This window comes from Nicotiana tabacum, chromosome 11, assembly GCF_000715075.1.
Source record: "Nicotiana tabacum cultivar K326 chromosome 11, ASM71507v2, whole genome shotgun sequence".
In the NCBI taxonomy this organism is placed as follows: Eukaryota; Viridiplantae; Streptophyta; class Magnoliopsida; order Solanales; family Solanaceae; genus Nicotiana; species Nicotiana tabacum.
The window spans coordinates 126052493-126063738 of NC_134090.1; the positions used below are offsets into that span (position 1 = coordinate 126052493).

The window sequence follows — 11246 nt, forward strand, 5'->3', positions numbered from 1 at the left end:
AGACACAACTTCAATTTAAAATAGATTAATGACTTCCGATAACCTCAATTCCAATTAATTGTTTAAGGATAATCTCGATAGTGAAAGTATTTTCATGAAATGGCAAACTTCGGATTCTAGTGTATGAATTAGGCTAACAATAAAAGAGATGGCACGAACTAGTACTACGTCTAAATGCATGAGAATAATCCGGCAATAAAGGGATATCATATAACAATAATTTCAACTAAGAGTAACTCAATAATAAAAGAAATCACATAATGGTAAGAGTGGTAACGACTTCAAATAAAGTATATAAGAGCAAACTCGACAAGTAAAGGATGTCACATATAACAACTTCAAATAAAGCATGCGATAATAAACATGACGAATAAAAGATATAACAGGTGCTAACAAATTCCAAATAAATACATGAAAGAAGCCTAAGAGTCTAAACCGGTCAATTTTCACATATAAGCTCGAGTACGTACTCGTCATCTCGTGTACATGGTTTTCACATAACACAATAACACAAATGACTCAAATCCTAAGGGGTAGTATCTCCCACACAAAGTTAGGCAAGACACTTACTTCAAAGAAGCTAAACAGGTACTCTAAAATGACCTTCTCGTGTGAAACAACCTCCGGACGGCTCAAATCTAGCCAAAATAACTTAATATCATAAATAAAAACCATAGGAAACAACCTCGGATAATAAAGTTTCGATCTTTAATGAAAACTAAAAAGTCAACCCAAATAGTCAACCCTGGGCCCGAACCCGACAAAATTCACAAAATCCAAATACCTATTCCGATATGAGTCCAAAATCACCACACGAAACTATTGGAATCATCAAAACACCACTCCGGAGTCGTCTACACAAAAGTCAAACTCCGGTCAACTCTTTTCACTTAAGCTTCTAAAACAAGAATTGTTCTTCCAACTCAATCCCAAATCATCCAAAAACCGAACTCAACCACACAAGCAAGTCATAATACATTATACGAAGCTGCTTGAGACCTTAAGCCACCTAACATGACGCTAATTCTCAAACCGGCCGAGCGGGTCATTACATTTCTTAGGTTCATCTTTCACACTAAAGTTATTAAACGAGTGCTTACAGATAAGAGCTTGAAATATTTTCAAGTCAATGCGAAATGTGTCTGATTGGTACACTTTGAGTCTACTATAAGTGTTCAATCAGAACAAGTTCTAGTTAAAGTGTCTAAATAAAATATCATGGCAACTTTAATCGTCTCCATATGTATTCAGCCTAAAATCTTTAACAGTCCATATCTAATTTGTTGTTGATATATATATAGTCCAAATGAAATATCATGGCAACTTTAGGCGTCTCTATATGTATTCAGCCTAAAATCTTTAACCGTCCATATATCTGATTTGTTGTTGATATATATATATATATATATATCAAACGAAGATTAATAGATATTCCGTATTGGTATTTATAATCAAAGTCGTATTATCAATTGGATTGGGTTTTCAATGGTCTAGAAAAAGTAATACGGTATTCAGTAAATATGGCATAAAATAAGAAACAAATTATACCGTGCAGGTAATATTATGGCATAAAATAAGAAACAAATTGCACTGTGCAGGTAATATAAATATGGCATAAAATAAGAACCAAATTGCACCGTGCAGGTAATATAGTCTGATTTCGGTCAAAAGAAAAAAGGTAATGAAGTCTGAGAATTCTCATTGCAAAATTGCTACAAGAAGCTAACTCTACCATTCAAGTTCAGCTCTACACACAAAAGGTTCAGAGAGGGAACTAGGAGTGCATCTCCTCAACACTACATTCATTTTTCTGCCGTGTTAAGTTAGACAATCCGTCGAGAAGAAACCACCGGAACCTCGGAATGTACAGTTGCTGCAACAGACTGCAAGGTTCCTGGAATGCCAAAACCAGCTATAGCTCGAGGGGTTTCTTCTGTTCAACCCTTGCTATGCAAGGGCAAACGCAAAGTGAACATTCATCGCTAAGTCCCCGAAGTTTTACTTATTTGACTCGACATCACCAGGAAGGAACACGGGAAGTTGATGGGAGGCAGCATCCCTTTTGAACCTGGATTCGCGAGGCAAATTAAATGGCAGCCTCTCTTGGCCATCTCTAGAACCAGAGCCCCTCTCATTTCTCAGTCCGTCCTTAATTGGACCGCGCAAAAGTGGACCACCAAAGAATATTGACTCTCCAGTATATGTTAGCTTTTCTGACTGCTCGACTGGAGGCTTTGCGGGAGGCTGTGAAGGTTCTCGAGGGAGAGGGGCTGGCCTCTTGTCATTACTAGCAGATCCAGCATTAGGATTTGATGATCCTCCTTGCATGGACGGCCTTGTACGAGCATCTGAAGCTGATACCGGAACAGACACATACCTTCCAGCTTCTTGGTCCCAAACAACAGATGTTCGTTTAACATCTCTGAGCAGAGAAGCTGCAGGGGCAGGAGCTGAAAGCAATAACGGATCGGTGGTACTATTCCTCTGCATGATCTTCTCATCAAATTCTGAAGAATGTAAGACTTGGTGGTTATGATTAGGGAGTGCAGCCCGAGAAGTTCGGGCCCTCTCCGGGACAATGGCAGCGTTGAGATGGCCTAAGCTGTGAGCTTGTGGGAGAGGGCTTAGTGTGACTGATTCATGCACATGGCTCGGACTGCTAAAGCTACTGACACTGTGAGTTCCAGTTTCATACTCGTCCCGGCTACCTTGACTAGGAGCAAGTGAATTCCTCAATTCATTTCTTACGTCCCTATTTCCTCCGGTATCAGCACTGATACTGCTTCTGACACTCATGTTCTCACTGGAGCTCAATTCAGGATCAAAACGACGGTTATCTATAGGGCGTAAAACAGATGAGGATGCTCTAGCTTTTGCTGCAGCTCTCATGGCTTCACTGGAATCCAATTTTGCAAGTTTCCATGCACTGATCTTAACAGGCCGCTTAGGTCCCTTGTTTCCCTTTTCAACAAAACCAGCTGCATCTGGATCAACTGTTGATGGGACCATTCCAGGCTCTAACTGAGGTGCAACTTCTTCCTGCTCATCAATTCAAAGACAAGTCAGAACATCAGAGTCCCACATTGGGTAAATACAGAACATCAAGCTTTGTATTTACCCGATGTGGGACATCGATACTACATTACATCAAATATAACTATTTATGCTAAGTCATCGAGAGTAATTTGTTAAATGTATGGCACACAGAAAGTCCCAAAGTAACAGTGGATAGGATTTTCGTATCAAAAAATCTATCACCCATCTAAATGGATAGTGAAATGGCAATCAAAGCACCTAATGCACACGTGTCTAAAGTGATGATGCACCCACCCAGCAGAGTAATATGAACTCTGGAAGAATAAAAATGCCTAATTTTGAAATTCTAGAAAGTTTGGAGTTTGCAGAAACCAAAAAAGTACTACTTAATTTCTAGGTATATAATAATGATAAATGGGAGTTAGAGGCGGCGGCAACGAAGGTTGTGAGGCAACAAAGAGACAAACAACTTTTTCTGTATCTTGTAGTATCATACCAAAAAGAGAGAGCTACAGAAAGATTTTGGATAAATCATCCATAAGGTCAGTGTTATGTGATTTCGTTTGATTGGAATTCCCAAATTAACACCTTTCTTTTTCATAAGCCTCATTCTTTATCAGAACCATTCAGGTCCAGGCAGGTTAATTCATTAACTAAACGGAAAGGGGTCAAATATGCCCCTATACTATTGAAAAAGGTCTAATATTGCCCTCCGTTATAGTATCAGTCCAAATATATCCCTAACGTCATATTATCGGTCCAAATATATCCCTAACATCATAAAAGTGATACAAACCTGCCATTCCTCCGTTAACTGCCTCCCTATGACAACATTTCATTACCACCTCACCATTATACTCCCATTTTCATCCCTTTCCCACAACCTTTCTTTCTCGTTCATTTGAAGAAAAATCACAGATCATAGATATACAAACAAACTATATCAAAAGAAATGCTAACAACTAAAGATAATATGAAACAATGTGAACCGAGAAAATTCTAATTTTGCTATTCAAAATTCATGCTTATACGAACAAAAATACATTTTGTTTTATATAAAAAACTAAGCAAAGATACTGGCAAACTAGTTTAAGGTTTCAAAATTGACCATGGTGAGAAAGAAAAACAACCTAGACACGAGAGTTAATTTTTTTTGTTTCTTTCTCTTCAACCACATTTCTGGAAGGCTACCATTTTCTCTCTTTACGTTTTATGTTAAAATAAAAGTACTACTAAATTTTTCCTAAATAGATCTTACAAATTCAGCGGCAACTCAAGGAAATGTAAAATAAAACACAAAATTGTAAGGTCAAGTGAAAGGTACGTACAATTTCAGGATCGGCCGGAGAAGCAACAAGTATTTTGAAAAGCAAGAGGAAGTAGAGCAGTGAAGTCTTCAAAATAATGATAGAACTTCAAAGTAATTGAATTTGGTAGTTGCAAATAGGGTGAAATGGTGAGATAGCAATAAAATGTGTTCATAGGGGAGGCAGTTAACGGAGGAAGGGTAGGTTTGTACCGCTTTCATCATGTCAGGGATATATTTGGACCAATAGTATGACGTTAGGGATATATTTGGACTGATAGTATAACGGAAGATAATATTAAACCTTTTTCAATAGTATAAGGGCATATTTGACCCTTTTCCGTTAATTAAAACCTATATTGCTTGGACTCTCAAAAAAATGATGCAGCACCCGTATCAGATCCTCAAAAAAGCATTACTTCTGTAAGATCCAACGCGCACCACGCAGCGTTTTTTAAAAGTTCGGGCAACATAGATTAAAACTATTCAAGGAGAAACTTAGCCTCTATGGATTATTTTTATGAAAAGAAATATAAATTTTAATTAAAATTATGTGTTTTTTATCTTAAAGGACATAATTGTCACTCTTCGGGCCCTACGTTCACTATTTCTAAGAGATGCTCCATGTAGACAACAGGAGTAGAGGTTTCAAAGAAGCAAACAAAAGAAGGATAAAGGCATCCTATTTGCCAACCAACGGAGACTTGAACTTTCAGTACTTAAAACTTTTTCAGTTGATAGTTGATACTAATAATACCTGATAATCAACAAACACCCTAGGAGGGGTGCACCATGCTCCTTTGTATTGCAGGCCCAAAGAACTTCCACCGCTGAAGCCAGTTGTAGCTGACCCTGATGGAGAGTATACAATGTTCGGCATTTCTTCATCTACAGATGCTCCCGCCGGTGCCTCACTCATGGCCCTCATAGCTACGACGTACTCGTACGTTGTAATGCCCTGACCGCAAGGTAATTTTGACAAAAGAATCAGAATAAGTTTTCACTGCAGATCTTCGAAACTCAATAATCCTCCTTTATATATGCTCCAGTAGTTATTTATAAGACCTTATCCATACTCGATGGAGGTGGATAATTAATTTAAAAAAAATAAAAATATGCTCCAGTTGTGGTTAAGGATATAGGCATTTTAAGGCAAAATCTCAAATCTTGACATTGTCCCAAAAACTTTATTTTCCAATTCAAACTACAAAGAGGAAATCATCAACAATCTACCTTTCTTATCAGTATCATGTGGAAAAAGAAAAGCTCGCCTAAAGGAACACAAGCAAGTAATGAAACTGCTGTACATACAGCCTGCATAAAAAAGTCAATATGCATCACAAATTATGAACAGGCATTCTTTTCTCATTAACCAGTCAGAATAGTGAGCTCAGTGCAAGTATATCTCATGTAAAAGTTACCACAACAGTTGCAAATGGAGCCAGGGAAAAACCATTCCCTAGTCTATCAACTATTTCAGCCTCCATATTCTTTTTGTGTACAAAGCATCGTACCATAACAGCAATTCCAACTCCAGCTTCAGTAACAAGCTGCAAAAAAGTGTGAGAGTGATTCACTGATGAAAACACAATCATTCTGTTGTAACTGATTTGCCTCAAACATACCCAGACCAAGCTGGTGGCCATCAGTGATATAAAGGTAACATAGTTTTTCCTCCCAACACAGTTGTTGAGCCACTGTCCATTCAATAAATATGGTTAGCTTCCTGGTAAAAATTATAAAAAAGTGGGTTCCGTAACAGAAATCAGAATAAGATGTACCATAGATGACTGAGATGTATACCCGACAATGGTGATCAAATCCATCCACACATTTATCACAGCTTCGACAATGTTTACTGAACTTGCGCACCTGCAGCACACCAAGCAGTCAGAGTTTATAGGGTGTTATGTCTACGTCGTCCACAAGCACATATGTAAAGTGGTCTACATACCCCACAATGGGAATCTGCACTGAGTCACATGCCTAAGCCACAAAACTAGGACAAACAGAACTAGCATTATCTCGGAGATTTCTTGGTTATTAAAAAAAATGAAAAACTAGGACAGAAACAGAAGGAGCATAAAATGGCCATGTGCTGTTGAGTTTTTCTGCATACACGTGGATGTACCTACCCCGTCCATATTTATAAACTATCAAATCTCTCAATTTGTGCAGCAGATCATGTTGTGAAATAGTCTATGAAGAGTTAAAAGTCAAGAGAATGTATGAAGCTATATGTTAAAATGTGTCCGGTTCAGAATAGGTAGGATGTAGAATATTATGTATTTACTTGTGAAAAATAATCACTAACCTCACCGTGCATACAATTATTTACACTAAGGTAGCCTAAGACTCCTATTAGAGGAGCTCCTCTAGTACATTCTCATTAAAGACAAGTTCTCCATTCTTCTTTATTTTCACAGTTCAATGCAAGAAAGACAATTCCCAGTCCATCTCCTGACTTGAAATCCCCATTCAACGTCATTGTCAATGATATGTTAAGTTGCACGCATAGATATAGTTTTCCCACATATTACATATGATATTAAGATATTGGCATAATAGCATTGTAGCAACATATTTCATCCATGACGTTAAGGTTGTTTTCAATCTTATGCTGTTATACATGTGAATTCTAAAATGTGCATCCAAGCCTTTATCGACTTATGTAAATGTTTTCTCTTGTGGCTTATGTAACACACTAAGAGCAACTTTCCATGCATTACTTTCTGCAACTAGGGTATCATGCAAGCTTCAAACTATGTCCATCTCAAATGATGAAAAGCACGTGATAAAGAGGGCGTTTGGCTAAGTTATAAGCTGGTCAAACTGGCTTATAAATACCTTTTGGCTTATTGGCTTATAAGCACCTTTTGTCTTATCTACGCGTTTGGTAAACAGTAAACACCCAAAGTGCTTATAAGCTAAAATCAGCCATAAGTCATAAGCTGGTCACCCCCAACTTATGGCTTTTCAGCTTATAAGCACTTTTAGTTTAACCAAAATTTTCACTAGTTTATCCTTAATAATATTTTCTAATTCACAAAATACTTTTCCCAAAATAAATTTCTTGAGTTTCTCTTCATTCCATATTCGTTGTTAATTCTTTTCTTTACAAAGAAATTTTTTAATTTATAATCTTTTGAAAAAAAACAAGGGTATTTTAGTCATTTTAACAAAAGAATAGCTTATCAGCACTTTTTAATCAAACACATGAAGTGCTTATTATCAGTTTCAACTCTTCTATCCAAACACGTAAATGCTTATTTTCAAAAATCAATTCCAACACTTAAAAAAACTTTTCAGCATTTCAAGCTTATCAGCTATTTACAATCAGCTAATCAAAACGGGCTCAAAATCATAAAAGATAAAAAAAAAAAAAAATTAGATTATCTACCTCAGCATTGCACAATGTGCAAAACAGAGCATCTTCACCTGCCACTTCCTCCTCAGCAGCTCCATCTGTTTTGCGGCAATCCTCATGTACAAATAAAAAGCAAAAGACTCCTCCAATCCTACAACAAGAAGACTTTCTATTCAAAGAAACCACTTGCTTATCTAATCTCCCTGCTTCTAGTTGACCTTTTTTGATAGCGTTAGCAGTGCCAATGGAACTTCTTGAAGCTGACGACAGAGAAGAACGTGCATCATTACTATGTTCATCAAATTTCCCAGGCAGATCTCTTGCAGACAACCCATGATTTGAGTTGGTGTTATTCATTCGTCCAGAATCAAATTTATACATAATGCCTGGATCTGCAGGATTGATTGCAGTACTCCGAACATAAAGAATAAAAACAAGCAGTGCCTGCAATATGACATAAGGATCAAGTAATCTTAGGTAAATTTACAAAATAACACTCCCTCAGTTCCATGATTTTAACCAATATTTGACGAGACATGGAGATTAAGAAGCTATTTTGATTTATAATATGGTAGTAATAGAATGAATTTATTTTCAAAGTTGTTTTATCCATTTTTAAAGTTTGTTTCATTGTAGAAACATCATATCACGTTTCATTTGAATTTGACCAAATAGTCAAATATTTTGGGGATGTCCAAAAACAGAGAGCTTGTCACATAGATTAGGACAAATTAGCATGCGAAAATAATGAATGAAGATCCAGAGACACGTAATAGAATCAGAGCAGGTTCTCCATGGTCGTCCCAACAATGTCCAGCAACAGTAGGATGAGAATAATAGCATTTAGCCAAATGATGAATGAAGATCCAGATACACATAATTGAAGTTCAGAAAAATGACCAACTAGAAGATACTTTCCAAAAAGTTTTTCAAGACCAAATGACCAAGATTTTGTTTGTCTTTTTCTAAACTAACAGCTAAAGAAAGCAGATGCAAGAGATGCATATATAGCAGATACGTATAAAATTACTCGTATCACATACCACTGGTGAATAAACTGCGATTGAAGCATACTCCCAAATGCGTCCTCCGAGGAAAGGGGAGAAGAAAGCATAAAATGCGACTACTAACAAGCAAAATACAGTTATAGCAACAACCTGCAAAATCAAGAGTCCAACATTTAGGCCACATATTGCATAGGCACAACTAAAGTATTTTACACAACTAAGCCAAATTTGAAAGGCCATTGCCATTACATTCTGATAGCAAATCACTGACATTTACAATGTTTGCAAAAGAAAGAAAAACTGAGATCTGTAAACTAAAATTACCAAACAATGTCAGGATTATATGGTGAAGAACTAATTTTCCATTGTCACAAGTTTCCTGAATGTCAGAAACATGATGCATTTCTTTTTCTACATCAAGAATGTGAATTACCTAAAGATTATCCTTAACTAATATTGACCATTTCATTTTAATATTCCTAAATCCATTTCTTAATTCCAACTGCTGGGAATCAACCTATCCGAAAAAAGATCATCAGTGCCAAGAGGTCGCCAAAATTGATAAGCTATTCGGCCTTCTCTTCTTTACGAGGAAAACTTGCAAACTTTTGAAAAAGGAACCAAGTTTCATATTACAAATTCCTAGTTATTCTCAAGTTAAACTTCGATAGCATCTTAATCCAAACAAACTCATCTAGGATTTGCATTTATCCTTAATGATATAACTGTCCATTGCAAAGGTTGGCAACCTGAGATTTCAAAAGACATACCATATGCTAATTATTAACCATTGACAGTAAAGTTGCCTTAACCTACATTTGTTGTTTCTCCTTTCTTCATGAGCTTTATTTCACTAATGGATAAAAACAGAAAAACCACCTTAGAAGGGTAGACCATAAAGCAATTTCTAATCCTCACAGCTGTGCACAACATAATTGCTGAAAAAGTCTAAACAACTACAACTACTAACAACAACCACGCCTCTGTTCCAAACAAGTTTGGGTCGGCTATATGGATCCCCACTGCTTCATTTAAGCTCAACTCAGGTTATCATCTAAAACTGATTCCCAACTTGTACATATAACCTATATGGATCTTTTGCTTGTAGGTTTTTCTAGACAACTTACTTCCATGTAATTTTAGGTCAACCCGTCCCCTATTATCACCTTCACTCACCATAGTTTCATCGGTAGGCTGATGTCCTACCAAACCATCTCAAAGGACTCTCTCTCTCTCTAACCTCAATGGGTGCTACTTGCACCTTCTTAACAACTGAACTCCTCAAATTTCACAAGTCACATACCAGAAGTGTAAGTCAATACTATCAATGAGTAATCACTACTAATAGAGCAATCAGAAGGACAATAATTATCAAATGGGAAAGCAATTATCAACATAAATCAGACCTGAAAGGTGTGTGCTGGTAGCTGCCATCCATGTTTCCTCACCATTATCACACTTTCACTTCCACTCAACTCAAAGCAGTGAGATAATTTTTCTCCCCTTTTCTCCAAAAACACCAATTAACCCACTTTTTTTCCTCCAAATATAAGGCAAGGCGTACAAATTTTCAGTAGCAGTTCTTCATTAACCCTAACAATCTAGATTTACAAGTATAAAAAAGGTTCATTCACCAAAAAGGCAATAATACTTGAGGCAATACAAAAAATGGGAAAGAGGTTTGCACAACACCCAAAAACTATAACCCACTTTTTTCTCCTCCTCCAAATATGAGTCAATTTAGAAGGAAAAAAAGAAAAACATCGAAAAAATAGAAACTTTGCCACCTTTCTGGTTCAAACTTTCAGCAATTGTTCTTCACTTAGCTCTAACATTCAAAAATTACAAGAAAAACTGTTTTTAAAAACAAAAAAAGGGGGGGGGGGGGGCAAGAATGTTAGGAAAATATTACACAAGAATTGAAAGGTTTGGTGAGAGACAAAAGGGACAAAACAAAGGGACAGAAGATGGGTAAAGAGTTGACTGTAAAGAGGGCTATGTTTTTGTTGTTCAATGGAAAAGAGTGGTTATGGAGTGGGGAAAGGGCCTCACACACACAGAGAGTAATAATAAGGGTTGAGAGGAAAAAGAGAGTGATTGAAGGGAAGGTGCCTTTCTTGGTGGAAAGATAGTGGGAATTGTACATTAATTTGGGGGCTGTTGTGAATGGGACCCACTGCCCTTAATTTTCTTTTTTGGTGTCTTCCTTTGAACCTTTTGTCACTACAACTGAATGAATGAAGTCACATATGAGCTGACCTAACATTCTTTATACTCTTTCATTTTAGTTAATTTTTTAAAAAAAAAATATTTTTCTATATTTAATAATAATCTAACTTCAAAAGATCCATTATAAACCTAAATAGGATGACTTATAATTACTCAAACATTTCTGGCTTATTTAAAAAGTCTTTCTATATTAAATTTCGTGCTCAGTCAAGCACCACAGAGTATATAATTTGATAGTAGTAAAACTTTTACAGTATGAGTATATTTTAATATGTTATAAAAGATTGCTTCCTATTTTTGT

General features: G+C 36.5%; 1 protein-coding gene across 1 annotated transcript; it reads right to left on the reverse strand.

Annotated features, from left to right (window-relative positions):
- Positions 1-1593: 1593 nt before the first annotated feature.
- On the reverse strand, positions 1594-10900 carry LOC107767611 (putative protein S-acyltransferase 19). The gene is made up of 9 exons (XM_016586662.2): positions 10123-10900; positions 8753-8866; positions 7743-8153; positions 6146-6214; positions 5968-6039; positions 5764-5892; positions 5576-5656; positions 5100-5300; positions 1594-3039 (listed from the first exon to the last, which is right to left on the reverse strand). Exons 1-9 carry the CDS (start codon positions 10165-10167, stop codon positions 1999-2001), a joined length of 2163 nt encoding a protein of 720 aa, XP_016442148.2. The 5' UTR covers positions 10168-10900; the 3' UTR covers positions 1594-1998.
- Positions 10901-11246: the final 346 nt, after the last annotated feature.

Excerpts from the sequence above, each read along its gene's own strand:
- LOC107767611 (XM_016586662.2), bottom strand. The coding sequence starts at position 10,167 with ATGGTGAGGAAACATGGATGGCAGCTACCAGCACACACCTTTCAG. Across the intron at positions 6,040-6,145 it reads GATTTGATCACCATTGTCGG|TGGCTCAACAACTGTGTTGG; the intron begins GTATACATCTCA and ends TTGAATGGACAG. Across the intron at positions 5,301-5,575 it reads ACATGATACTGATAAGAAAG|GGCATTACAACGTACGAGTA; the intron begins GTAGATTGTTGA and ends CCTTGCGGTCAG.